Raw genomic sequence first — 27,211 nt, forward strand, 5'->3', positions numbered from 1 at the left:
TGAGCCCCATAATTTCCGTTCTCGGGCATTGCTTTGATGGATCTGCTCTGCCTGAATTATGCCGTCGGGTACGGCCAGACCCATCTGCAGGTATCCATCATCATCAGGCGGACTCGCAACCGTAGCCTCCACGCCGAAGTACCGCAAGCTGGAATCCGTCGATGGTAGCGTAGCGTTCGGGATGGCCGTGTGAACGTAGCGATCCTGGAGGCCTCGAGTCACGCGTCTGTACCTTCGTAGCCCATGATACTGCTCGATGCACCAGTCAATATTCGGAGCGACAAGTGCAGTCCATCTGATCGACCAGCAGCAAGAGATAGTCCAGACCAGACCTCACGTCCTACTCCCACATCCCTCCGATCCAGAGCCCTACGATCTCCGGATGAAACGTGCCGAGCCAAGCACCATTCGAGCACGCCACCAGACGCCTTTGGAGTTTCTTCTCCATTTCAGAGTCGTCAACTTGCTTTCGATGCAGCAGAAACCAGTTTCTTCGACGCCTGACGCGCGAGAGCAATTTTTAATCACACTGTGTAGACGGAAGAAGGTATGATCGATCCGGTGTGCCTCCACCGTACCAAGATCAAGCTCACTGGTTTGAGTTTGAGGCTGGTGTGCTGACATCCAGTGTCTCCTCCGAGTGGCGTAAGAGAGGTATGGCGCCCCTTCGAGTCGACGTTTCGCCGGTGTCTTCGAGCCGAGGATTGGCCTGGCCGAATGGATATGCGGACCCAATGTCTGTCGATCCCATGGAGGGTTCCTCACGATACATACCTCGTAGCCCCCGGGAGGACCGAAGAATGACGCGAGCTCGTGGGATGGTAAGGTTGGCGTGGTCAAACTCTCTGCATATAAGGTTATGCTCTCCCATGCAGATCTGTAGCGCGAACTTTAGCCTCACTAGCCAAAGTCAGTGAGGCAAGTTGGACTGCTCACTTGGCAGTCAGCTTTGTCATGCTCCAACGAGGACGACAGGGTGATTGGAGGATGGCTTGCATACATGCGGAGAGAGCTAAAAGTAAACACCATGAGCTATTCAGTATGCCTATAGCTCGAGAAGTAGCTGCATCTACCAATCCTTGCTGCCCAGCTCGGTGGAAGGGTGCGACTGCGACTGACAAGCAAAGTTTCGTGGCAGAAGCTCTACGCTGCTCTTGGTCCTCCTCCGCGACCATGACGGTCCATTCTACCATGCCAATTCCCTCCTCGACCGGGTATGTTCGTGAGTAGGAAGTTGTGTCCGGCTCCAGGCTGGGCGGTGAGATAGGGCCGTCCGAATGAATCCCCAAGTAGAGCCTGGTCGTCCTCGATCACCGTGCCGTTGACCGCCTTGACGTAGCGGTGGAATAACTCTTTGCTGCCTGTGATTGGAGGAAAATCATGAGAGTTCTTGCGTTCGCTAACCCGCAGGCCAGTGAAGGTAAAGTCTTGCGCGGTGGTTCCGAAGGAGAATGACTTGGACGACGTCTCGTTGGCGAGATACGTCGCACTACCGTTCTGTGTTGTAGAAAGCCATGCGCCTTCAAAACGCGGATGAGGGGTCTTGTATTCAGTAGGTGAGAGAGATTCCAGACCTGTGGGAAAGACGGGCTGGCCAAGCGTCTTCACCTCCTTGCCACGGTTAACATTCGCGGTAATCGAGATGTTGTCGGCATATATTGCAAAGACAGAGAAAGCGTAGAGTGGATAGTCGTAGGTCTTCATGTAACCACTAGAAGAGATGTCGACACCATGCGTGTTCTGGTTGTTGATGTCGACGTTGGCCCCGTCTGAGAAGTTGCCAAAGTTGGAAAAAGACAGATCTTGCTGCCAAAATGCTGCCTCTCTTCCGTGTGATAGAGCTATCTCAGAGTGGAATGAGAGGCTCCGGTGGGCATTGACGTGGTACAACAGCGTTCCATTCGTACCGTTGGCCCCTCGGCGGATGGATGACGAAACATCAAATACGGGTGCCGGGGTATGCCTTGTCGGACCAGAACCGGTTGTGATGTGGCCCTCCTTGTCCAGCCACACGAACACCTTGCCAGTCACAAGCCAGTAGCTGTCTGTGGTCTCCGATAGCGATGCTTTGCCATGGCCGTCGTCATTGAGCCCAGATACTCTGATCGTGAAGTTGTGTGCCTTGCCGTCGCACAGAAGCGGAAGAAAGGGTGTGATGTCGATCTCGTCCTCTTTCAGGTCGAAGGCATCAATGCCGACGATGGGACGCCACAGCCCGGGCACCACTCCGCCAGTGAAGATGACTGGGAATGGCCACACAACGCCTGCGAGCATGCCGTCGATATAGAGCTGCACTTCGCGAAAAGCGGAGTAGCCGTATAGCTCGGTGCCATGGTAGGTGTCAATGTCGGACTGCAGGACATTGCTCCACCAGAACTACGGAGTTGATCAGCCTAGTCCGAAATGACGCTACAAGGCTCGCATCCTCTTACCTCCTCTTCGCTTTGGCCTGTTGCCGCGATAGTAAAGACGGCCTTTTTCACGTTCTGCGGCAAGGTGAGGACACTGGAAGCGGTGTTGGGTGGGACCGTGAAGACACTGGGCTTGCCCCGAGGCCCAAGACCGGCAGAGACAGGCAGAATAACATCTGCCGGGACAATCGAGTCGGAAGCCGTAAAGTATGAAGCTGTCAAGGTGACGTTGAAAGGGGCAGTGTAGACGTTGTTGATGAGGTTTCCCAAGTCGAAGATGATCTCTTGTTCCTTCTTGAAGAGTGACAGGTAGCTCGTCATGTCCTGTGTATCCTCGGATCAGTCTTGGACAGGCGGATTGTATTGGGCGTCTCTTGACCGACCTTCAGATACGTCCAACGAATCCCGTCGGGTGTTGGTTCGGCTGTACTGGTGCGGAATACTTCGACATCACCAAGGTAGACGATGCCTTTGCGGGGAAATGCTGTGGTCAGCGATGGACGAACAGCACAGATACTCTCTCAGCTGACTTACCGAGGCGATCGAATTGTTTACCAGCGGAAACCACAGTCAGGTTCCAGGTGACTCGATTGAAGGAACATGCTGGTGGCGTGTAATGTCCTACAAACGGCTGTCCGTAAGAGTTTGCAAAGGAGTATTCGACCTCCACGTGGGTGCGGGTATGGTTGGCACTGTCCACCACCTTGACTGCGGAATCGGAAGAGCCGTCGGTAATCTCCAGTGCCTTGTCAGGACTGACCGCAAGCACTGGAGGATAGACCTGGAACACCTCGAGCAAGGACTTGGGGATGTTTGGAGGTAACCTTGGGGCCGCGCGAGAGTTTGAGGGCCAGGGAAGTCCGCTATCGACGGTCGACCGCGGCAGGAAGGTGTTGTAGGAAACAAGCAAGAGGATGACAAGTGTGGTTCCTGTAAGCAGAGCTTGACCCATGCGCAAGCGGCGAGATCCCATAGACGGATGGGCACCTCTCACGCCTTCCCCCACGCTCGCTCGAGTCCTGCAGTTTTGCGAAGATCCGATCGGATCGGTCAGCTTCTCGCACGGGAGCGTAGCTTGGTCTCGGCTGCAGGGCGAGTGCCGACCACTGAGCATTTTTTCTTCCTTTCGGTACAAACGGTAAGGATCTTCTCCTGCTCGTGCCCAGCCAATCGCGCACCAACGCAGAAAGGGGACGAAGATGCCCCGCGAGATCAGCGCCTTGAAGCGGAGTGCTCAACAGTTGCGCGCCAGTACCGGTCTATGGCTTGCTCAGCGATGGGAGAGCCTTCAAAGCGTCTGATGTAGTAGTTGAAGACGGCGAACTCGTCCTTGGTGAGGACGTAAGTGCTCTGTTGCTCGTTCACCCGGTTCCAGATGTCGGTGATGGCGCCTTCCAGATAGTTGTTGACAGTGGGATCGAGTTCGCCTTCGGTGTTGCGGGCGATATCAATGGCTCTTTGGTAAGTCAGGTTACCTACGCCGTCAACGTTGGATGTGCTTTTGCTCATGATGTCGTCGTTGTTGTCGAAGGGTGACGATGAAGGTGGGCTTGGGTATGGGACAGACGGTGAGGAAGATGCAGTGTCTGTGTACATTGCAACGCTGCCTTGAAGTAGCCCAGTACAACGATACGTATGAGGTAAGACCGGTAGATGATGAAGGACCTGACACGTGAATGGGATGGAGGATGCTCACCCTAGGCCGTCGCACTTTATATGTTTCGCGATTCGCTCTATGTGCTCTCTCATCCCACCCAAGCCGCACTGGGGCGCGCAAGATTCGGCAGCCGGATGGCTTTGGTGGCCTGTGGAACGACCCAGCCCTGAGTGGCTGCAGACGTACGAAGGTTCGGAGCAAGATGAAGCCTGCGGTTAGCACGTTGCCGCCCAGAGAAGTAGAGCTTCAGAGCTACGTGTACTGCACGAGTCAAGATTAACCTCTGATTGATACTGACTCCTGGATGGATAAAACCACAAGACGGGTCTGATGCAATTAGCCGACAGCGAGAAGTACGAGAGTACCACGCTCGCTGTGGAACGGACACAGCAAATCAATGGGAGGGTCTTCTGAATGGCATCTCGTCTGTGTGATCGGTTTCACCCAGAGACAGCCTTCTCCGGCTGCAGCTCAAGTCCCGGCGTGGCCGGCAGTGGCGTCTTTGGTTCGGTGCTCTACCGGCCAGAGTTCGTGCAAAGTTTCGAAACGGCAGGGTTTCTTCTTCTCGTCTTCGACCCCCACATCTTCGCTGACGAGCCGCACCACATGGCAAACTCTCGCGTTTTTGAGTTTGATGTACCTAAATCGAGCCGAATCTGTGCCATCGATTTGGGCTACCACAAAGTATGCTGTGGCTTTGACGTCTATCACCGCGACTCGGCAGATACAATCATGGTCGGATGACGCCTAGAAGCGCAAGATACCGCCTCATTCAACCGTACTCCGTACACCAGCGGTTACTCTTGCCCTCGACAGACATACTATGCAGACGCCTACGGCGGAGCCCCGGGCTTCAACGCTCCGCCAAGGTACAGCCTCGGTGCCACACCTGTCCACAGGTACCGAGTACATGTATGTATGTGGCTCGCTTGGAAATTGGTTTTGATGGGAGATTGGATGCTGCATACTTTGTTAAGCGCGTTTAGCCGCCTTTGCGCGATAACAGCAGACAGTCCAGTGCGGGACTACCTTATACTCTGACAATTCGATGAGCCGCTATTGCCTCGGTATCCCTGGGCACGTTAGGTGGAGTTAGTCGTAAGCGCTGGGTGTGGAGAGTACTTGATGGCGGTGAAGGCCATCTCTCCACTTTCTCACTACGCCGAGCAGGACGGGATGTGGTGAACATCAGTCACGCGCTCCCTCGTCTGTGAGCTAGCGTGGAGGCGGCTTGAAGACCGATGTATTCCGGGCGGTGGCAGACCATGCAAGCTATCATGCTGATGGCCCCTCAAGCCCCCTCGTGCAACCGATGTCAGCCAAGGGGTCGGTCCACTCGCACGTGAAAGTTTCCAGGGGTTTCCCCGTTTCCAAAGGTCCAACTTCGGGCCCGTGGCTGGCAGAGCCATGGTTCAACCACGGCAGCTGAAACGGCGGGGTGGGTGTCATCAAGCTCTGGCGAAGATTCGAAGAACCCTACCGGCGATCAACCAAACCAAGTCAGCAACGTCGGGCTCGGAACAGACCGAAAGAGCTTGGCATTGTCGGATGATGCGCGTCTTCCAGAAATCTGGTCGATGCAGCATGCTGCATGCGCCTGACAACGTCACCTATTGAAAGAGTCTCTAATAACAATCTACCGACGGTGCTGAGATGCTGAGGAGTCGAGTCTTCCTAGCAGCACTTCGTAACTCGCCCTTACGACCTGGACCTACGCAAACACGGCTACCACTTCTCTCGCATACGCCACTGTCTGAAGCAGCCAGACCTTCAGTACGATCAATATCATCCGCCAAACTCCTACCAAAATCGCCAGCAGCTCGCGCACCGTTATGGAGAGTAAAGCCTCGACAGCGCATACGGCACGACTCCAGCAAAAGCTCCCCGCCCATACCGCAGGCGGGGATTAGACAGCCTCCTCAGTCAATACGAGAGCGGTTCAAGCAGCTTTCAAAGAAGTATGGCTGGGCAGCGGTCGGAGTATACTTTGGCTTGTCCTTGCTGGACTTTCCATTCTGCTTTCTGGCAGTGAGGTTGATCGGACCTGATCGGATAGGGGAAGCGGAGCACGCCATAGTCAACGGTTTCTGGAGTCTCGTTGGCATGGTGGTCCCGAGCATGTCTCCCACCGCTGAGCCTGCAGTGGAAGCTGTAGAAGCAGAGGCGAGGGAGAGCCGTGCGGTGGACATAGAAGGGCACAAGATCAAGGAGAACGCAAGTATGTGCTGCCTCATACTCCAATACACTTTTTTGCAATGCTGACCTGCTGAAGGCATCTGGACCCAGCTGCTGCTCGCTTACGGCGTGCACAAGTCCCTCATCTTCATTCGAGTCCCACTCACCGCTGCGGTCACCCCCAAGATCGTCAAGACGTTAAGAGGATGGGGCTGGAATATTGGGCCTCGAGTCAAACCTCCGAAGTCGAAGTGATCGACTCGCATTCCACGTGTACGATATTTCGCAGCACCCTACTTTGCATTTTGAGCGATTGGCGCACACCTAGAGGAGGCGGAGACACTCTACTTGAAATAATTAGATGTACAACATTCAGGTGGTCGTCTGACACCTATTCTATACACGCAATATCTCGCTATATGCCGTTGGGGCGTGTACATTTTGCAAGACGCCTTGCGCCACAGCTCTGCCCGCGCACGCTGCTGATTTACTGTAGAAGATTCTCTCAAGAACGGATTCCGCAGGCTTCCGGCTGCTCCTAGAGCCTGCTCAGGTTCTTGCAGCATCTGGGATCCACATGCTACGCTTTGCTGTACGACAAGTGGAAGCTCTGATGGGCGATTGATGATGATGTTGTTGATGAAAGGGCAAGATCGTGTCTGCGCTACGCCATCTTTGCACCCCTATCATCCTCATCGTACAGCCTCTCACTCTTCACCCACTCCGCTACTGTTGGCATCATAAGCTCCTGAACCTCATCCCACTTCTGCGCCTTCGCCATCCTTCGAATCTTTGTGCTGCTCACACCTACCCGCGGATTAGGAGGAATAAGCTCGACTTGCGAAGCCCACTCTCTCTTCGCGCCATCTTTCTCCATCTCGCCGTCTGCGAGCCTCTGCACATACGCTCGCTGCTCATCGACACTACCATACTCGTCGTCTGGCCGCAGAGTCACCCGAAGTCGATGGCCGGCGTCAAAATATGGATTCAGTGCGGAGAACGGCGGATCGAACTTCTGATAGTACTTTGCAGCGAAGAATCTCGTGAGGGTATCGAAGCCTACCAGATGGATGTGCTTTGGCTTCCCAGGGTACCACGTTTGGCCTTCTTTCTCGATGTAGGCTGACTTGTCGGTGTAGTATGGAACAGTCGTTACGCCGATATCGACAGGGACAGCATGATACTCGTCTGATTTCTGCTTGAGGCTTTCGAGCAGATCTCCTGCAAAGATCGACATCAAAGCCAGTCGTTGGTCGAATGAAGCTGCTGATGGTGCTTTGTCGGCATTCACCGTGGCGAATAGAAGGAGCAATCGGTACGGTCCCGGGAAGTTCTGGCAAGCGGTCTTCTTCAACGCGGACTGTGCGAGGATCTGGTGTGCTATCGAAGGCGGATTGAAGGAGGAGTCCAGGATGAAGATGGTCTTTGGAGCGTCATCGTTTCCTTTTGGTGACGACGGATTCTGCGGTTGTCTGGAAGACGGGTAGACAGTCTTGAAGATACGGAAATTCGATTGTGAGTTCTGGAAGTCTTTCAAAGCTGTTCCAAGTTCTGTCACCATAGGTCGGAATGCTGCTAGTCGAGATGTCATCTTGTCTTCGTTCATGTTGGCATAGCTATGTTTAAGATGGTCTGCCTTTTTGCCAAAATCACAGTTATTGGTTCTGAATCGCGCTTGATGGCCTGTCCTTCTTGAGATGAAGTGAAGACAGTCAACGCTATATAGAGCTCGGGCATATGAAGTGGAGTGAATGAGTGAATGCAGACACATCTGGAAGGTCGGCCGAAGGGTGGTTTTCTTGGCATGTCTAGGGCTTCACCTAGAGTCCGAAGACATCGGCCACCAGGATCACTACCAACACTTGACCGACACATCGAGTAGTAGCGCGACACCGCCGACAGCATGGCGACCGGCAAGGGACCCAAGGAGGTACTGCAGGCCGCCGCGAACCTCGCCTCCGTATCTGGCTTCAAGGTACACGGCCCGACGATGGCAACGATGGTCTTGCAAGCTAACGAATGCAGAAATACACGGTACAACCGACAGGCATCTGGGCAAGAATCAACCAATTCCTCGCCGTGGACCCCAAACGATCCACTGGCGTACCTATGAACCCGCACTACCGCAACCCCCCGCCCGCCGGCAACAAGCCACAAGACTACGACGACCCGACCACCGTGCCCGCCGCAGACATTGCAGACAACCCATACTGGAAACGCGATGTGCGAAGAAACTACCCGAAGCTATCAGTGGTGAACCAGCCGGATGTGGTTGCGCTGTTGAGCGTGGGCTCGGCCGCGAAGCCGAATGAAGAGGTGTTGCAGATCGGAGATGCGGGCAACAAGCAGTTGGTGGAGGTCAAGGAGGAGGGTGAGAGAGGGCTGAGTCAGTTTTTCGAGAAGCAGAAGGGCGCTTCAAAGGGGGTGCTTGCGGCGAATGGCATGCCTCCGATGCCTCCATCTCTGCATCCTCAGGATAAGCGGTATACGGTCATGGATGAGCAGCCATATCCTGATACGTGAGTCTTGCTGTTGAACATTTCAGATGCGCTTGTGTGCTAACATTCACCAGCTACCCTTGCCGAACGTTCATCTAGAGGTTGCGAAGGAGCGAACGATGTACATAGGGCTCACATGAATACAGTTCAAACGGCTGGTAGACTTCTCTTTCATTCATGTGTCGAGGTGCTGATAGGTAAGGCAAGGCCTTGGTATTTGTAGGGGTGCTTAGAGCTGTTGAGCCATGCGCTGCTTGCGACAGGCATGCCTTCAATGGCTGTTGCAGATGCGCGAGAAGGAATGTGCGCTATGCTCTCTGTCCTTCGGCGCTCTTCGCAATGATGAGAGAGCTCGCCATGTCGCGCGCAGGTTGCACCTTCCGATTCTGCCGGACACGCGTGAAAGCTTATTTTCACTTCACGTCTCCTATTTGCAACTTCAGCAACACACGCCGCAATACTGGGCTGAGAGGAGGTCATGGCGGAGGCAGCGCCTCACCCAAACACTGCCCGCGATGCAGTACCAATACAAGAGATCATCTTCAGCTGCGGCGTCTGCCAGGCCACCCCTTCCGAGGTCTACGCGACGGTGGAGAGCAACCATGGATTCCACAGTGGCTCTGGAGAAGACGATGGCATAGTCACGAAGATGTGGATAGCGGAATGCTCCCATGTGAGCTGCTCAAAGCACTTCGAGGATGGTGGTATGTGCCTGCGGTGAGTGACCGCGGTTTCAACACTGACACACGCACAGCCATTCCCTTCCATCCGCAAGACCAGGCTCCTAAAGCACTGTGCCCAACGTGCATCGAGGACAACGGCGACAAACGACCGAAGGAGCTGTACAGCCTGCGCGGCGTAGAACAAGGTCAGTATGATTCCGCCATACCCATCGAGTGGTTTCAATGCCCACCAATGAAACTCGATACGAGTGTGCCTGGAATGAGCGCTGTCCGGGTATGTAGGTTGCTGGCCGTGCGAACGCTAATCAACGCTGATACGCTTGTCCAGTTTCAATATGTGGCTCTGTCGCATTACGCACGCAAAGCGAGGATACATTGGAAGCAGGCAGAGAGCAAGCTATATGCATCCGAGAAAGCTCACTCGCAAGAGCGGAAGGTCAGACGGTTAGCCCAGGCAAATGTCGCAAAGTTGGAAGAACGAGTGCAGGTGCTTGAGCAATCGGAGCGGCAGCTACAGAAGTGGGAGGGGCGGAAGCCCATGATCAGTCATTATCTGGATCGGATGGGCGATATGGCGAAGTACTATACATCTCTCCACCTGTTTGATGGATGCGCTCGCTGACCGGCAGCAGAGAGCTCCGCATCCTTCGAGGGCAGCTCCGCCATCTGGGCTACGACGTCCCGGAACCTCAGTATACCTTCGAGCCATATTCTGGCGCTGATGAGAAGCACCCTCGCGAGCAACACCCTGCTGGAAACGACCTGCCCCCGGCACAACCAGGCGCTTCGCCCACGATCCGACCTCCAGTTCGGCAGGCAATCGAGCTCGAAAACTCTTCCTCAGCGCGGAAACGGAAACGTGAGCATTTCGACGACGTGCAGTCCCTTCCTCAGCGAGCGGATGTCCATCGACCTCGTGGGTCCAGTCGCGATCTCATGCCACCTCCGCTTCCTAGACTGAACGCCGTACGACCGGCGGTTCCTGCTGGTCCTGGAAGCCACGAGCCTCCAGCGTCCCGACTTTCCACCTTTGGCCGTGCTATGCCAGCTCCTCGGAACACCGAATCAGCCGTCTATCCCAGCATCCGAGATCATGGCGAGCATAACCAGGCTACGATGCATGCGCCACAGTCCTTCCACACATCTCGCCCGTGGCAATCTGAAGAAAGCAATGCGCGCCGACCTTTGGACCGGGAGTCTGACATTATTCACCATCCCAAGGAGAATGGTATGGGAGCTCAGGGTCAGATACATGGCGTACAGCCATTCTCAAGACTATCCATCAACTCCCCGCCACGACCACAATATCGCTTCAGCGGCCAAGATGGACGGGGCTATGACTTGACTGCTCACGGCGACATTGGACGAGAAGACCAGAATCCGCAACCTTTCCACCACAATCCGGCGTACAGAAATCGTGTGCCAAAACACAGTTACGACTATTCGCGCGATGGAGTACCGAGCGCTGAGCGCCCATCAGTTCGAGCAACACCTTCCCCACGCAAGAGGCACATAGAAGCCCGTCCAGCAAACTCGGTCATCAGTCCTTTCTTCAAGCGTGGGTCGACAGCAGTCCGCGCGCAGCCTTTCCAACGCCCGCCAGCAGGAGCACGATTTGCCAGACCAGTCGATGAGTTGCCTAGCGATGCTGCTGCAGGATATTATTCGGCGGGTATCAGCGCTTTCAGTAACCCACGATTCGATCGTCCGCCAACAGAGAGAGTGGGCCGGCCACCGTCCAACGACCGCCTATATCGCTCTTACGAACGGCCGGCTGCTGCGGATCTTGTCCGTGGGAATCTGCATGTCCCTCCACCGCCCAGCAATGCTCGTGCCCAGCAAGGTTTGCAGAGGTTTTTACACCGCCCTGAAGTTCCATCGCCACGGGCACCGATGGCACCTCCAGTACAGCGGAACCAGCAACGCATCTTGCTCCCACCCTCCAACTATCGTCCAATACAGTCAACTGCCGGGCAAGACTACGCATTGTCTCAAATCCACGGCGTTCGTGGAGTTGGCTCACAGCGGGGCGTTGCTCGTCCTCTCGAACCCATGCTCGGCTCTTCTCGCGACCTCTTTTCTGCTGCTGGTGCGAGACGGAGTGTGAGGCGGTGACGCTGCACTCAGCACACGCAGCGACGTCTCCGTGAGCCAGCCTGTATCCGAAAGGAACGACAAGCGATCTCTACAAACCTTTTCGATAGCTACAAAGATAATCTTGCTTGATATATATATATATATCATCAATTCCCCACCACCACCTCCAACTATACACACCCCCCATCCGCCCTCTCCCCTCCCAAACAACAAGTACATCAAAGCCTCACCCTCGCCCCAATCCCCCCACCCTCAAACCAAACCCCCTCCCTCCACTCCCCCAACCGCACCCCCACCTCCGCCCTCGCCCCCAACTTCAAAGTCCCCCCCAACGCGTTCTTCACCGCCTCATACCCCACGCTGCCCAGACTCCACTCTACAGGCAACCGGGGGCTCTGCACGCCGTTCCCCTCGCTGTCGACCGGTGGAACCGCGAAGGGGATGGAATATTGAATGTGCCCGACGCTGTCGCCGTGGTAGTAGGCCGTGGCGTCGAGGTTCTCGATGATGAGGGTGCTGTGGCGGAGCGGGGAGAGGAGGGTGAAGGTCGCGGTGGAGGTGAGAAGATGCATGGTGGCGTCGGAGATGAAGTGCATTTTCCCATCGTCCTCCTCGTCGCCGTCTCCCGGGGAGGAGGAGCCATGGTGCGGCACACCCAACCTCGGCGCCCGGACCTCTGCTCCAAACCGGCCGAGCACTTTGCCCCAGCCCGGTAGAGTCGGGATCGAACCCTCGTGCATCTTGATCGTGACGGTCGTGTTCCAGCCGGAGATGTACTGGCTCAGCATCTCCCTGCCCACCTTCTTCCCCTCCTCGCCGCCCAGCGTCAGAGGATCGTACGTCGCTTCTACTAAAATGTTGGAGTTATTCCCCGGCACGATCGTGGTATCCCGTAACGTAGCATTGGCGAGTAAAGAGTTGTTCTTCATGATATGCAGGTCCAGATACGGTATCGTCGCGGTATAAGGGGTTGGGTTCGTGAGGTTCAGCAGAGCGGTCAAGGTGAGCGAGGACGGAGTGGTGGAGAGGATGTGGAGGTCGACGATCTTGGGGTTGAGTGCGCCACCGATCGAGACCGTGTCGTTGGATGTGGAGTTGGACGGAGCGCCGTGGGAGGGTGGAGAAGGCGAGGAGGAGATGGCTAGGGAGAAAGGACGGGTTTTAGCCTATCTATTCATTTCTATTTGTACAACGCCTGCCAACCCTCGCCCGCACGTATGCGGACTGAAGGATGGTAAAAGGCGAGAGGAGATCAAGAAGACCTACGCTTAACAGGCACCTCCCCCTCGGCCGGAATCCTCCTGACCTTGAACTCCCCCAGCGCCGTCTCGACCTCTACATCCACATCGGCCTTGATCTGCATCACGACGCCTTTGTCGCCAAACACCATGTCCTGGATCACGTCCGCAAACACGTCGTTGTCCGTGATGTTCAGCGGGGCTTTGTCGACTATGCTCTCGACCATTAAGCCTGGTCCTTCTTTCTTTGTGCCTTCTACTCGTGTGGAGTTCGCAGGCTGCCAGCGGTGGAGGTCCAAGTTGCCGAGTTTCTTGTGCTTGTAGTAAACATCTGCATCGGCTCGCACGCGGTTGGCGGAGATGTTGAAGTTCATTTCTTCCGGCAGAGCGACCAGAGCCTGCACCTTGGCTGAGATCCTGGGCTGCGACTCTGGTGCGTCCGGATCGGCGAAGGGATCGGGAAGGCTGAAGTGCGTGTCTGCGAGTGTGAAGTTGCGGATGAGATGCCCCATGCTCTTGCCTGGAAGAGGGACAGGAACGACGATGTCGCGGATCAGTTCAGTGATCCAGCTAGGCGTGTCTTTAGAAGGCGACTTCGAACCGCGGACGTAGATGGTGTTCTCCTTGCCACGCATGTAGTTGCCGAGAAGGGTGTCGAGGGGTGACTTGTCGGAGTCCGGGCAGTCCTGTGTCAGGACATCTGGCAGCTTTCGCACCATACCCGTGACGTCCAACTCCACCTCTCGCTTCGGTCGAACGTGCGTCTCGTCCGTCTTCGCGTTTGCAACATGGATGTAGGGATCGCTATCCACACACCCATCAACCAACACCTCAAACCCCAGTCCGGGCACCTCGAAATCAATTGGGTAATCGTTCATCGCGCTCAGCCTAACATCCGCCTCCATCCCCTCCTCGTCGCCCTCCGCCTCATGGACATTGATCTTCCTAATATCATACTCCGGCACAGCCGGCACATCACCCTCCTCAAACACCACCTCCTCCCTCAACTTCTGCGTCCCAAACCCAAAAATCCCACTCTTCACCGGCACACTCGCCTTTCCCAACACCCTCATCCTCCCCAACCTCCCTTCCACCCAATCCCCCGCGACCCTCCTCAAACCCTCCTTCTGCCCCGGCTCCACCTGCGCCAGCACATCCACAGCAGTCGTGTGCCCGTTCCGCAGATCCACCACGACCTTCGGCACCTTGGCCGTCCCCAACACCACGTTCCCGTACTCTGGCAGACTGATCTCGACCTCGCTCTCCCCGCTCTCTGCGTACCGCGCCACCCACGTTCCAAACCGCCCTAAATCCCTCACGGCCTTCTTATGCACCCTCCTCGCATCGAGGGTGAAATCTCCCTGCACCCTCGCCCTTACTCCCGACCCGGTAAACTCATCCACGCTCAGACTCCGCGGCGTGAACACAGCGGCTTCTTTCGCGTACTGCTCGACGATATTCGGCGCGAAGAACGCAAACACCATAATCAACACGACGACCAGACACAGCACCGCTAGCGCGAGGAGGGAGGGCCATCGCTGACGCCATGACTTGTGCTTTTTGGGGGAAGAGGTGGAGGAGTCGGAGAGGGTGCGGCGGAGGAGAGACTCGGCGCTGCGTTCGCGGTGGGGTTGGGATTGGTCGGGGGCGGTGGGCGGGTCGGAGGGAGGGAGGAGCGGGGAGGTTTCGGTGGCGTCTTCTTGCTCTTCTTCGCGGTCCATTGGGTCCTGGTCGTGGGTATCTCGTGAGGTTGCCATGATGGCGGCGGTGATGACGTAACTGCGCAATTCAGGCGGTGGAGGTGGTTATCAGTTTCGCGAACAGCGCGGTGATGGGGATATCGCTAGGTCATTGAAACAGAGAGGTAGACGAGAGGCGAGAATGCTGGTGCCTGAGGGAGTGTGAAGTGTAAAGAGGAGTGGTGTCGCATCCTGCTGCGAATGCCTGTCGACTGCGCCCGCTGACGTTTCGGGACAAGCGTCATGGCTGATAAGCAGCCGCTCACGTGGAGACACCACAGACCTGCAAGAGAGATCCATTCTCGTATCGTCTGAAATAGCTATATCACAGCGCAAGGAATGTCCGCCAGTTGACAACCTACCATGCTACGAACAATCGCTTATTCGAACAAGCAGCCTGCAAGCACCTGTCCATTGAAACAATCCTCCCGTCCCCTGCTCTGCATCCTGAAAAGCCGCCCTGCCGCCCTCCCAACAAAACACGACCACGCTTTTGAAAAAGACTCACGTACCTGGTGGCGGCGGTGGGGGCGGAGGGGCCTCACTTGCTCCAGGAGGAGGTGGTACAGCATTGTATCCACCGTTCTGCTGCTGTGGGCTTCCAGCGTACCCGCCTGCTTGCTGACCACCGGCCGGGACTGCGCCAGTCTGAGCGTAGTAGCTCATGATGTACGCGTACCCTCCATACGGCTTGTACGGGTCTTCGTCGGGGTTCTGGGCGTAGTAGGCGGTCCATGCTGCGATTTGGGTACTGTCCATTGCCGGCGCAGGGGCCGTCGGGGATTGGGCGCCGCCAGCTGGAGCTCCGTATGCTGGTTGCTGTTGGTATGGAGTGCCGCCGTAGCTGCCGCCGTAGCCGCTCATGTCTTGTTGAGGGTTGCCGCCGTAAGAGCCCGAGCCGTTGCGATCCTGGTTGTAGCCTCCTTGGTAGCCGCCGTTACTACCACTACGCTGGTTGTCGAAGCCGCCGCGATGATCCGGTCCAGCACTGCGAGGCGGGCGCTGCTTGAACGACTCGTAGTTTTCGCGCACTGAATCAAGGAGTTGTAAGCACATTTCCTTGGCCTTCTCAACCATCGTCGCATCCGGGCTCCTGTGACTTATCATTAGCACCTGCATCCCTGCAATATGTGCTCAGTGTCAAAGAAGACTACTCACGCAACATGCAAGTACATCTGCTCGTCGCTCTCCCTCTGTGTATCGTGCTCCATGAATCCACTGCCTCTGCCCTTGATTTGGACCCTGCAGCCCGTCTCGCTCTGGATGTACTTCACGTAAGTTCCACCCTGGCCCACTACCTGCGCGCGGAGGTTGAAGCCCGGAATCGGTTCGAGGTCGACGGGGATGCGCTCCTCTGGCCACTTGCGGCGACCAAGGTGGTCGCGCTCGACTTGCTCGGGTTCGCGCTGGCGGCGGAAGCGGCGCTCGTCGATGAGGTTGGGGAGGTCCTTCTGCATGAGCTCGTCGATCTCTTTGATCGCCATCTCGAGGCCCTCTTTGGTTCGGCTCGTAACGTGAAGGTACAAGGGCGGGTTCTGCAGCAAATGTTAGCGTCGAGTATGACAGCCCTGGAGTGCAGGTCGGCGTGGTGTAAACGTACGGCTGGAGTGGCCATGCTCTTGTCCGGGTAGTAGTTTCCGCGGGTCGTGACATCTTTACACACGTGAGCAATTCGTCCCTAAACGAGTGGTTTGCACTAAAGGCGGAGGGAGGAAGTCGTACCAGCGCCAGTTTTTTCTTTAATCTAGATAGCACATGTGAGGTCAGCTGATGTCAATCGGGTGGCTTGCCGTCGGAGGCTGTAGTGAGGGTCAAAAGTGAGCCAAATCTGTTCTCTAACAATTCGTTTTTACAACAAACCCATGTAGATGTAGATGATGGCTGGGTGTATCAGTGGGACATGCAAAAGGGTGTGATATTTACCATCTTCTGTGTGCTGCCTTTGGTGAGGGTGTAGCGGTTGCGCAGGTCGTTGACCTCAATATCTTTGATGAAGTCACCGTCTTGAGTGTAGCCGTCTTCTTGAGGACCGCCAGGCTGTGAGGGAGACTTGGCTGCGCCTACGCCTGCGCCTGGGGACTCGGTCTGTGGTAGCATGTCAGCATAATATATACATGTGAGTGGTGGTTCAGCGCATACCTTGCGAATGGGTGGAACGTCGACCTGCTGCGCGCCCTTCTTCGCATTGATGGAAGCATTGATCTTGGCTGCCGCCGCCGCCGCAGCAGCTGCCGCATCCCTCTTGTTCGTGCTGGGGCTCTCGACGCTCTTCGCGATTGGGCTGCGAGAGCGACGAGCCTCGGTGTCCTTGGATGAGGGGGATCGCGAGCGGCGGTCGAAGCGAGACTTGCGCGCGGGTTCAGGCTCGTCTTGGTCGAAGCGCGACCTCTTGCGCGGCTCGTCCGACATGGCGACGATAGTGCTATCGGGTGAGTCTGTAGGGTGGGGGGGAGGTTGCGGTGGTGGAGAGAGGAAGATCGAAGTAAAGGTCGGACTCGATCGAAGAAAGCTCGACATTAAGCTAGCGCGCGCCAAGCCCGCTCGGCTGTCGGAGTTTAGCCCCAGGAAGTGAAGATTGAAGTCTGGAGCTCGACTCATCTTCTCAAACACTCCAATTCTTCTGCATGTGAACGAAGCCATTGACCTACAACGCACACTTCAATCACATTCACGACTGCGATACCTGGACTGTCCGCCAACATGGCCACCAAACGCGCCCTCCGCGCCCTCCACACCACCCTCTCCACCCCCCAATCCGCCCTCCCTAGAACAACCTCTCTCACAATAAGAACAACCCTGCACCCGACACGACAATCCAGCACAACCGCCCCCTCAGCCTACAAAGCCGTCCACCGCCGCATCTCCCCGCTCCCTTCAGCCCACACCTCCGCCCCCGTCTCCCCCGCCGCAGCCGTCAGCAACATCCTCTATGAAACCCCTCTCCCCTCCTCCGCGCCTCGCGCCCGGCATATCCTCAATTGCCTCGTGCAGAACGAGCCGGGCGTCTTGTCCCGCGTTTCAGGGATTCTCGCCGCGAGGGGCTTCAACATCGACTCACTCGTTGTTTGCAGCACCGAGGTCGCGGATCTGAGTCGTATGACGATCGTCTTACAAGGACAGGACGGGGTGGTGGAGCAGGCGCGACGGCAGTTGGAGGATCTGGTGCCGGTGTGGGCGGTGCTGGATTACACGGCTGCTCCCTTGGTGCAGCGGGAGCTGCTGCTGGCGAAGATCAGCACCCTGGGACCGGAGTACTTCGACGAATTGCTTGCGCATCACCGGGAGATGACGGGCGCGGAGACGATGGCGCAGGGAGCCGAAGACATGACGCCAGAGCAGCTGGCGGAGGCGAGGGAGGGCGAGGGAAACCAGGCGATGCAGACTCCGGATTTCCATCCAAGCAATCTGGCGCCGTCTGAGGCTTTGAGACTGAAGCACCAGCATTTGGAGACGATTACGCATCTGGCGCATCAGTTTGGTGGGAAGGTGTTGGATATCAGTACGAATAACTGTATCGTGGAAGTGTCGGCGAAGCCTAGCAGGATTGACAGCTTCATGAAGCTCATTGCGCCGTTTGGGATTCTGGAGAGCGCGAGGACGGGTGAGTGCTGCAGACTTGCCAGCTCGTTATTTATCTGTGTAGAGGTATATGCTAATCTATGCTGTCCAGGTCTCATGGCTCTTCCACGATCACCCTTACACGCTCCCGCAGAACTGGCGCAGGAGGCGGAAGATGTCGTGGACCACAGCTCTCTACCGCCAAGCTAGGGGCAGGGTGGTCTTCCTTTCCCCGTTGCGACTCTTCGGCTTATCTTCCACGCCATTACTGTATTAGACACCAGGCTCCAGGGCATCCCTTTTGGCAGCGTGTGGTGTTCGGCGTCGCACATCTCTTCGCTCGGCGGATGGCGCATGGCACCAGGCAGAATGAATGTACAGTTAGCCCCAGTCGAAACCAACAACCTTTCGAACCACTTTTCTGTTTCCCTTCTTCCACCTTCACCGAATCACCCCCTTATTAACCACGAACCCCTCCAGCGCCCCGACAGCGGCCCACAACCTATTCTCCGCCTCCTGAAACACCAAGCTCGCCGGACTATAGAACACCTCATCGCTCACCTCCTCCGGATGTCGGGGCAAGCAATGCATGAACTTCCACCCCTCCCTCGCCCCGCCCCTCTCCACCAACTCTTTCGTAATCTGAAACCCCGCAAACGCCTTCATCTTCTCCGCCTTCTCCGCCTCCTGGCCCATCGAGATCCAGGTGTCCGTCACTACGATATCGGCGTTCTTCAGCGCTTCCTCGGGTACATTTGTCTCCGTCAAGAACGCTGATGATGAAGTCGGCGAAGCGGACGTAATAACCTCCCGCATATGACCCGGAATCCCATACCCCCTCGGCGTAGCCACACTCAACGTCACGCCCAGCTTCGCCGCGCCAATGGCAAGATCATACAGCACATTATTCGCATCTCCCACCCAGGCAATCTTCAACCCTTCCAACCCCAGCCCTCCGCCTTCCCCCGCGCCTTCTTTCGGAAACGCCTCGTGAATCGTAAGGAAATCCGCAATCGTCTGCAGCGGGTGAAACGCATCGCTCAGCGCATTAATTACCGGCACACTGCTATGCTTCGCCAGCTGCGCGACGTCCTCGTGTCCATTCACGCGCGCCACGATCGCGGATACCATTGAGGAGATCACCACGGAGGTATCGTACAGCGACTCGTTCACGCCTAGCTGTATATCCCCCGCACCAAGGAACATCGGATGTCCACCCATGCTCGCTACAGCGGCTTCGGTGGACACCCGCGTCCGTGTAGAGCGTTTGGCGAACATGACTGCGATCGTCTGGCCGAGGAGGGAGGAGGCGAGGGGCGAGGGAGCGCCGGATTTGGAGAGGGTTTTGTGTTTGCGCGAGGAGGTGATGAGGGCGGTGAGTTCGGAGGGGGTGAGGTCGGCGATGCTGAGGAGGTGGCGCGGGGCGAAGGGGGAGGTTTGGGGGGTTGAGGGGGTGCTTGTGGTATTGTGTCGGTACTGCTGGAGGTTGTGTGGGAGGCATCGAGGTTGTTGTTTGTGGAGGGCGCGGAGGCAGGCTGTGGAGGGGCGGAGGAGGCGGGTGGTTGCCATTGTTGGTGGTGCTGATGTAGCTGATCGAAGGGTAGGCAGGGCAGGGTAGTGTTCGTTGGTGACAATGGCTTTGTGAAATTGTTGTGAGTAATGTTTTGGCGGTGACGCAGAAGCTTTCCACACCTTCCCCATTCGGTGGATGTGGGGTGATGTGGGGAAAGCTCGTGCGCAGCGCATGGGTCCCTGGAGACGTCCCCGCTCCATCCGACACTCCATCGTCACACTCGAACAACATCAGTACGACAAAGAGTCCCACCCGTAGTCATATTGGTTCGCCGGCTTACAAGAAAGCGACCCCAGCGCTGTACTTGCCTTACAGCCATCATATACCAGATTCGATCACAACAGAGCACGGAAGAACACTCAAACCCTGAACGATGCACTACTCCCGACGATCCTCCAACCTCCACATGTTAGGCCCGGGGTATAAATGACACCATGACCCGCTGGTCTCGCACTCTGTACCTCGCCCTCTTCTTCCTCCAGGCATTCCTCATCATGCGAGTTTTCCTCTACCTCTCCGCTGCCGTGACGGCTCTACCGCCGGTTCTCGCTGTATCCTCAACGGTACATCTTAACTACACTTCTTACCGCGGGACAGCATTGAAGAACGGCGTTACCCAATGGCTTGGTGTCAGGTACGCGGCACCTCCATTAGGCGACTTGAGGTTTCGGGAGCCGCAGCCGCCACTGGCTGAGGACGGTGTGGTTGACGCGGATGCGTACAAGCCGATTTGTCTTGGTACCGCCGCTGGACCGCCGACGAACGAGAGTGCTGAGGATTGTTTGTACATGAACATCTTTGCGCCGAGCAGTGCGAAGAAGGGTTCGAAGCTGCCGGTGTACTTCTTCATCCAGGGAGGAGGCTTCAATACCAACAGTAATGCGAATTACAATGGTTCTGGACTGGTGATGGCGAGTGATATGAACATTGTTGTTGTGAACTTCAATTACAGAGGTAAAAAGTATTGAGAACGTTGAATTTTGCCTTGCTAATGGTTCATTACAGTCGGCCCTTACGGCTTCCTGGCCGGCGAAGAAGTCCTTGCAGACGGCGGCATCAACAACGGCCTGAAAGACCAGCGACTCGCACTCCAATGGGTCCAGCAGTACATCTCCCTATTCGGCGGCGATCCCGGCCACGTCACCATGGGCGGCGACAGTGCTGGAGCTCAGTCTGTCAATCTCCAAGTCACAGCCTACGGAGGGCGAGACGACGGGCTCTTCCACGCGACAGCCGCAGAATCTCAATCCTTCTCAGGTCTCCGCACAGTCAAAGAGAACCAATTCGCCTACGACAATCTGGTCATCCGCACGGGCTGCACGCGCGCTGTAGACACCCTCTCCTGCCTGCGAAACCTAACCGCCACCGAGCTGCAAGAACAAAACTTCAACACGCCCTTCCCCGGAGCCCAAGACCCACCACTATACATGTACGGTCCCACACTCGATTACAACTTCATCACAGACTACACCTACCGCGCCTACGCCCAAGGCAAATTCGTCAAAGTCCCGGTAAGCCCCTACCCCACCCCACCCCTTCCCCCCACCACCACCCACTAAGAAACGAACCCAGGCCATCGGCGGCGACGACACAAACGAAGGCACCATCTTCGTCCCCATGACCACCGCCAACCTCAGCGACACCGACACCTTCCTGCAGTCCCAATGGCCCTCCTTCACGCTCTCCCAGCTGCGCACCTGGAACTCCCTCTACCCCATCGCCGGCACGCCCTCCTTCCCGGACTCCGGACGCGCGTGGCGTGAAGCGAGCAAGGGGTACGGCGAAACGCGGTATATCTGCCCGGGAATCTTTATCTCCGGCGCGCAGGCGAATTGCAGCGTGCCGAATTGGAATTACCGTTGGAATGTCATTGATCCGCCTGCGGCGAAGGAGGGGTATGGCGTCTCCCACACCATCGAGGTGAACGCCATCTGGGGCCCGGAGAACACCAACGGCGGAGCTCCCGACTCCTATATGCGCGGCGGTGTGAACTACCCCATCGTGTCCGTGGTGCAGGGATACTGGACCAGCTTTATCAGAAGCTACAACCCGAACACGCATCGCGTGAAGGGAAGTCCGGAGTGGCAGCGCTGGACGAAAGGGGAGGGGTATTGGAACCGGTTGGAGTTTCGGACGAATGCGACGGGGATGGAGAAGGTGCCCCGGGACCAGAGGGAGAGGTGCGCGTATTTGAGGAGTATTGGGGTGGAGTTGAAGCAGTGATGCGTGTAGTTTGTACAGTGTATAGACAAAACGGTGTTCAGAACATGGCACCAAGTGTATCCTGCCCTGCCTGCCTGACCGATCGCCTTGCTCAAGCACAAGCGCACGTTAAGTACCATTACCGCTCATCACATCATCCCACCCTCCCAACCAAATTCCCACCCGGCCCCCCGGGGAGAGGACGACATCACCCCAACACCCAAGCAAGCAACCCCCCACTCCCCACCACCTCCCCCGTCACCACCGCCACCACCACGGCAAAACTCCCCCAACTTCCCCCCTCCCTCCGCATAACAGGCACGCACCCAATCACCGCCAGCGCCAACCCACACGCCACGGCGAAAATAATGCCCACGTCCACTTCGGCGACAAACTTGTGTTTGGAGGTGGTGGCGAGGATGTAGGCGACGAGCAGGATGGAGAGGGAGGCGAAGAAGCAGATGCCGGTGACTTGGGGGAGGAATGGCGGCCCTTCGTTGTGGTGTTGTGAAGGCCAGCCGGGAAGGGGGCGAGGGAGCGTGCCGTAGGTTGCTGCTGGCGCGGTGTCTTCTTCGTCGGAGGTGTCGTCGTCGTTTAGTGGGGTGGAGGGGGATGGCAGTAAAGATTCCTCTTCTTCTGCGGATGAGCGGCCGAAGAACCCGCCGAGTCTGTCGAGGAGGCGGTCGAGGGTGGACTTTTCGTTGGGGTCGATGTAGAGGACGTAGGCGTCGGAGGTGTTCTCGCCGTCGGAGGGGTTGTCGTACTCGGACCAGTATTTCTGCTGCTCTGCAGCGCGTTGTGCGTAGGTGCGTCGGCGTTTCTTGCGGAAGGAGCGCAGGGGTGGGGTGGAGAGGTCTGTTTGCACTACCGAGGAGGAGGGGCGGGAGGTTTCGACAGCTGTGGTGCTGTCGGTCAGGCCGCGGATGGAGTTGGTGGAGACCGTGCCTTGGGTGGCTGATTGCGAGCCAGAGCCTCCTTCTGCTTTGGTTCCGTTACGCTTGAAGGCGGGTGGTGGAAGCTTGCGGATATCCTGCGAGAGCATCGGAATCCAGAATGGAGGTGACATGTTCTTTGGTCGGCACGTCTGCCATAGTGCGTGATACTGGAGAGAAAAGCCGCGAACGCGCTCGACGAGGTGGCTGGAGTCCAGCATGGCGAGAAGATTATTAGTCGTGGATCCTTCTTTGCGTACTTGAAGCACAGCGAACGGGAGTTGCGATGCTTCGTTATCGGGCTTGCCGTTGGTGATACGCTGCATCGAAATGGACGAGTCGAGCGTCGCAAGCGTGAGCGACTGTGAGCCATCGTTCACCCCAGCGAACCTGCAGCGACAGCTCGATATCTTGTACAACGGTCGCACCGCAGCATCCTTGAGGAGCTCTTTGCGCACCGCAAGCAGAGCGTCGCTATCTTTATCCTCTGCTTGCTTCGGCATGGAGCCGTCTCGGTCGAAGAACGAATCGATCTGTTTCCTCTTGAGCATTGCCGTCTTGGTCTTGTGTGCCCCGGAACGCATAGAAACCATCGCATCCTCCGCCTCATTCCAGTGAAGCAAGGCCTTAGCCATTTGTGGAGGAGCGCCTGAAGCGTGCTCGCGCTGATTCACGGTTAGTCTGCTCTGGTCTTGCGCAAAGCGAGCTTGGTCGTCGGCGACAAGCATGGAGTAGTCCGCATCTTGGCCCTCGGTATTAGCTGACGGCCTTCGAGGCGTGGCCGGCGTCACTGGTGTCGCCGTCGAGTTTGAGCGACTCCTCGAGGTGTAGTACCGCATATACTGGAGTAGTGAGATTTGCAGCTCCACCACATTCTCCGTGTGGACGAAGTAGTTCGCCACCTCTCCCTCCTCACCCAGAGGCACAGTCGCGATAGCCGTGTCGAACTCCACTCGCGAGCCATTGCGCAGAGCCCCCCGCAACCGATCCACAGAAGATGGTCCAGGAGAAGCAGGGGCTTCCTTAAAGCCCTTCCTCGCCGCCGCCCGCTGTAAGCTAGTCTCATACAAACTCCGAATATCCTGCAGCGTCACCGAATACTCATCTAGCAAAGGCCCCAGGTCCAGTTTCGTAAAGCTCTTCGGATCATCGAGCACTTCATCTCGAAAGCGCGCCTCAAGACCAGAGGAGCCGGTCCATTTCTTGTACTTCTTCAGCAGCTTGCGGAAAGCTGTGCGCTGAGTACCCGTGAAGCGCGCGAGACTTCTAATCTCGTCGCCGGCTTTGAGCACGTCGTTTTCAAGCTTGCCGTAGCGCTCTAGACGGCCGATGGGTACGCGGTGTTCGGCGGCGGATATTCTCCGGGTGGAGAGCTGGATTAGCTGTTTCTTTGCATGGTCTGTATATAATCAGTATCACACATCCTTTCGTAGAACATATTGCTTAGAACATACCCAATCGCCTCCTGATCTCCCCAGCCTTACTCCTCACAAACAAATCAATCCGCTCATGCTGATCCGCGAGAACAGCAAAAAGCGTATTCTCAAGCTCAACGAGTTTCTCATCGCCCTGGCCCGGTATCGAGATCGACTTGCCCGAGCCAGGCGACGTCCTTTCTTTGATCAAATGCTTGACATCGTCATAATCGATATTGTCTGTTCCCACAGACATCAGCATACACTGTGGATAAGGAGATACGGAAGGGCTCCACGGCCACCCGGAGCGTGCCGACGTGACCGCGAAAGCCATTGGAAAGAACCTACGATGGCTCCAAGCAGGTATGCTCCTCTGCCGGAGAGTCTCTCCGTATTTCATCGCTCGTGATTGATGTTATTGATATTCTGTTCATTACGGGGAGAATAGCAATGTAGAAAGACCGTTGAGGCGGGTGGATGGGCGGAGGCGGAGGTGGAGGTGAAGTCAGATTGGCATTGGCATTGAATCGTTTCCAGGTTCAGATGGCTGGGACCTGGTCTAGTGCCGGCAAATTGAAAAGACTCTGTCGGAGCAAGAACCGTTATCTCGTGGGAAAAGACTGCTTGTGATAAGAAGTGGCATAAAAACATCTCATATTCATGAACAGCTTCTGCTTCCAGCTGTGATGGAGTTCTAAGGCGACGAAGTTTCTGTGCCCTCGCGAACATTGAAGTTTTGGTGAACTTGAACGCAGCCACCAAGCCACTAGCTCGCCACGCTCGCAGCAGGGCAATGCGCGGATAATCCTGGAAGTTGGCGACTACAAGCTTGGGTCACGCTGAGCATGCAGGAGTGAGAAAGACTGCTAAGCCAGAAAAGAAAGACGCTGAACGGTGGCAAAAGATATCTTCTTCAAGCTCATCTCATCAACCGCTCAAAAGCTCTCCAAACTCCGTCCAGCCTCCACCTCCTGCTTCCACATCTTCCTCTCCTCCTCCGCGTTCACCCCCGGCCCAGCATAAGTACTCCCATACTCATTCCCCGTCGCCCAATCCTTGCCCTCTCCCTCCTTGCTCTCCTTAGTCGCTCGTCTCCTATACCACCGTCCATAAACAAGCAGATAATACAGCCGCCAAGCCAGAAACGTAAACTTGTCCCTCTCCAAATCATGCGGATACTCCGCGCCCAGATCCACCGCAGCACTAATTCCAGACATCACCGCCACTTCATGCGCGTTCACCATCGTCCACGAGGCGGCGAAGCGCGTGTGTCGCTTCCCTTGTAACAGCCACATCCATGGCACGACGAACAGGTAGTGCGTGAAGCTGTGGCAGAGCTGGTGCCACCAGTCCTTGCGAATGATCTTGCTCTCGTCAATCTCGTCGATGGTCCAGAGGTGGCCGTCGCGCTCTTTGTTGAGGAAGATGGTCTGGAAGACGTGCTTTTCGAATGGCACGGAGGGCGGGAATTGGGACTGGTAGTTGGTGCAGTCGAAGCACATTTCGAGTTTTGTGAGGTCCTTGGGGTACATCCGGATGAGGTACATGGCTTTGAAGTTATCTTTGGCGAATTCGTTGCGTTTGGACATATCGACGCCGTTGAGTTCGTCGACGGCGTATTCTTCGCTCCAGAAGTTCTCGTAGTGGCGTTTCATGTAGTCCGTGTCTTGGTGGGTGACGGTGATGTCGTTGGCGAACTTTGCGGAGCCCAGCACACGCTTCTCCATGCCGGATATGGAGGGTGCGAGGAGGCGTTTGGCAGTGTCTGTGAGGACACAGAGGACGATCTCATCGTACTCCTCAACCACCTCCTTAGCATCGGCGTCCCGATCAGTCTTCGTTCCGTCTTCGGTAGCCCAAGCTGAGTTGGGATTGTGAGAGTCTGCGGCTGGAGTTCGCTGGATGACCTTGACAGCAACGCCCTTCTTGTCTCGCCTGATAACACCAGTCACCTCCGTCGATAGACGAACGTTGACGCCTCGCTTGATCAAGTTCTTCCGCCAGGTTTCGTAAAACTCGCTGAAGTTTGGAAAGACGACCATAGGCGGTTGATTAGAAGCAATGCTGTTCTTGTCCGGTGGATTCCACATGCCGTACGTCGGACTCGTGCACAGCCTCTCCAGCATCATAGTTGGTACTTCAGGAGCATAGTTTCCAGTCCCCAGGAACAGCGCGACCATCGGCAGCGCCACCACGTTCGCAAACTCATCGCTAAACCGGAACATCTTGACCAGATACTTGATCGGCAGAAGAGCGAAGAAGATTTCGAAAAATCGGACGATCTTCAGCATGTAGTAAAACCTCCGGATCTCCTTTGCGTGCTTCTTCAGCATCTGCGTAGGAAAGACGTTGGTCCAGAAGTGCTCCCCCTTGCCGAATGAGACCTGGAGCTTCACTGGATCCGCGAAGTAGCCTTGTCGGGCAAACATGGTCAAGGTGTGGTGGAAGATGTAGGAGCCGCCTTGGACACCTTGGTTCAGCCACGATGCGCCGGTCTTCTCCTTGTCGACGGGGATGCTGAAGGCCTGGCCACCGCAGTAGTCGACAGCGTCGACCAGAGTTACGTCGAATTTATCTGGGTGGTCGGCTAGGTGGTGTGCGCAGGACATGCCTATCTCCTCAATTAACAATTACTCATTTAGTATCATTCATTTGAAGACTTACCCGCTGCACCAGCACCTACAATCAGCACCTTCTTGCGCTTCTGGTCCTCCACGCTTTTGCCCATGTTGTAGCGGGCCTGTGATCCGTTTGACTCCAGCAATGGCCTCGTTCCGTCTGGCATGGCAATCGCCTAAGGGATATCGAGTGCAATCCTACGCATCAAGGCGACGCAGAAGGCGAATGACCAGAGATATACCGCCCTCCCTCTCGCAATCTTCGCGTCACCAAAGGACAAACGATGCAGCTAGCATCGCCAATCTAGCCGTCATCGGGGAATGGCCCAAGCGTTTTGAGATCGGGAGCATAAGCGAGAGATTAGGTTGTCGATCACTTAGATCTGTGAGATCCTGGCAAGAACACCTCGCTTCC

The 27,211-nt window shown here is 56.4% G+C and overlaps 12 protein-coding genes across 12 annotated transcripts; 5 read left to right on the forward strand and 7 right to left on the reverse strand.

Moving 5' to 3' along the window:
* Nucleotides 1-1,143: 1,143 nt before the first annotated feature.
* LTR77_010421 (uncharacterized protein) lies at nt 1,144-3,920 on the reverse strand (the record flags this gene model as incomplete). Its single annotated transcript, XM_064807641.1, has 5 exons — nt 1,144-2,376; nt 2,433-2,735; nt 2,795-2,895; nt 2,946-3,430; nt 3,667-3,920. The coding sequence occupies 5 exons, from the start codon at nt 3,918-3,920 to the stop codon at nt 1,144-1,146; spliced, it is 2,376 nt and encodes a 791-aa protein (XP_064654150.1).
* Nucleotides 3,921-6,186: 2,266 nt separating this feature from the next.
* On the forward strand, nt 6,187-6,498 carry NAT2 (DUF1279 superfamily; the record flags this gene model as incomplete). The annotated part of the gene is made up of 2 exons (XM_064807642.1): nt 6,187-6,286; nt 6,341-6,498. The coding sequence occupies 2 exons, from the start codon at nt 6,187-6,189 to the stop codon at nt 6,496-6,498; spliced, it is 258 nt and encodes an 85-aa protein (XP_064654151.1).
* Nucleotides 6,499-6,907: 409 nt separating this feature from the next.
* Nucleotides 6,908-7,849, reverse strand: LTR77_010423 (uncharacterized protein; the record flags this gene model as incomplete). Its single annotated transcript, XM_064807643.1, has 1 exon — nt 6,908-7,849. One exon carries the CDS (start codon nt 7,847-7,849, stop codon nt 6,908-6,910), a length of 942 nt encoding a protein of 313 aa, XP_064654152.1.
* Nucleotides 7,850-8,146: 297 nt separating this feature from the next.
* Nucleotides 8,147-8,840, forward strand: LTR77_010424 (uncharacterized protein; the record flags this gene model as incomplete). Its single annotated transcript, XM_064807644.1, has 3 exons — nt 8,147-8,218; nt 8,269-8,762; nt 8,816-8,840. 3 exons carry the CDS (start codon nt 8,147-8,149, stop codon nt 8,838-8,840), a joined length of 591 nt encoding a protein of 196 aa, XP_064654153.1.
* A 379-nt stretch (nt 8,841-9,219) lies between these two features.
* Nucleotides 9,220-11,539, forward strand: LTR77_010425 (uncharacterized protein; the record flags this gene model as incomplete). The annotated part of the gene is made up of 4 exons (XM_064807645.1): nt 9,220-9,445; nt 9,496-9,698; nt 9,753-10,003; nt 10,057-11,539. The coding sequence occupies 4 exons, from the start codon at nt 9,220-9,222 to the stop codon at nt 11,537-11,539; spliced, it is 2,163 nt and encodes a 720-aa protein (XP_064654154.1).
* A 200-nt stretch (nt 11,540-11,739) lies between these two features.
* Nucleotides 11,740-14,516, reverse strand: LTR77_010426 (uncharacterized protein; the record flags this gene model as incomplete). Its single annotated transcript, XM_064807646.1, has 2 exons — nt 11,740-12,662; nt 12,788-14,516. 2 exons carry the CDS (start codon nt 14,514-14,516, stop codon nt 11,740-11,742), a joined length of 2,652 nt encoding a protein of 883 aa, XP_064654155.1.
* A 486-nt stretch (nt 14,517-15,002) lies between these two features.
* Nucleotides 15,003-16,907, reverse strand: LTR77_010427 (uncharacterized protein; the record flags this gene model as incomplete). The annotated part of the gene is made up of 6 exons (XM_064807647.1): nt 15,003-15,591; nt 15,657-16,033; nt 16,099-16,151; nt 16,221-16,242; nt 16,422-16,583; nt 16,638-16,907. The coding sequence occupies 6 exons, from the start codon at nt 16,905-16,907 to the stop codon at nt 15,003-15,005; spliced, it is 1,473 nt and encodes a 490-aa protein (XP_064654156.1).
* A 291-nt stretch (nt 16,908-17,198) lies between these two features.
* On the forward strand, nt 17,199-18,266 carry ILV6 (acetolactate synthase, regulatory subunit; the record flags this gene model as incomplete). Its single annotated transcript, XM_064807648.1, has 2 exons — nt 17,199-18,099; nt 18,169-18,266. The coding sequence occupies 2 exons, from the start codon at nt 17,199-17,201 to the stop codon at nt 18,264-18,266; spliced, it is 999 nt and encodes a 332-aa protein (XP_064654157.1).
* Nucleotides 18,267-18,497: 231 nt separating this feature from the next.
* Nucleotides 18,498-19,625, reverse strand: ARG3 (ornithine carbamoyltransferase; the record flags this gene model as incomplete). Its single annotated transcript, XM_064807649.1, has 1 exon — nt 18,498-19,625. One exon carries the CDS (start codon nt 19,623-19,625, stop codon nt 18,498-18,500), a length of 1,128 nt encoding a protein of 375 aa, XP_064654158.1.
* A 438-nt stretch (nt 19,626-20,063) lies between these two features.
* On the forward strand, nt 20,064-21,852 carry LTR77_010430 (uncharacterized protein; the record flags this gene model as incomplete). Its single annotated transcript, XM_064807650.1, has 3 exons — nt 20,064-20,583; nt 20,635-21,140; nt 21,202-21,852. The coding sequence occupies 3 exons, from the start codon at nt 20,064-20,066 to the stop codon at nt 21,850-21,852; spliced, it is 1,677 nt and encodes a 558-aa protein (XP_064654159.1).
* Nucleotides 21,853-22,039: 187 nt separating this feature from the next.
* LTR77_010431 (uncharacterized protein) lies at nt 22,040-24,440 on the reverse strand (the record flags this gene model as incomplete). The annotated part of the gene is made up of 2 exons (XM_064807651.1): nt 22,040-24,162; nt 24,218-24,440. 2 exons carry the CDS (start codon nt 24,438-24,440, stop codon nt 22,040-22,042), a joined length of 2,346 nt encoding a protein of 781 aa, XP_064654160.1.
* A 673-nt stretch (nt 24,441-25,113) lies between these two features.
* LTR77_010432 (uncharacterized protein) lies at nt 25,114-26,906 on the reverse strand (the record flags this gene model as incomplete). The annotated part of the gene is made up of 2 exons (XM_064807652.1): nt 25,114-26,789; nt 26,843-26,906. 2 exons carry the CDS (start codon nt 26,904-26,906, stop codon nt 25,114-25,116), a joined length of 1,740 nt encoding a protein of 579 aa, XP_064654161.1.
* Between the last annotated feature and the right edge of the window lie 305 nt (nt 26,907-27,211).

This window comes from Saxophila tyrrhenica (assembly GCF_035928015.1).
Source record: "Saxophila tyrrhenica strain CCFEE 5935 chromosome Unknown scaffold_23, whole genome shotgun sequence".
Lineage (NCBI taxonomy): Eukaryota > Fungi > Ascomycota > Dothideomycetes > Mycosphaerellales > Extremaceae > Saxophila > Saxophila tyrrhenica.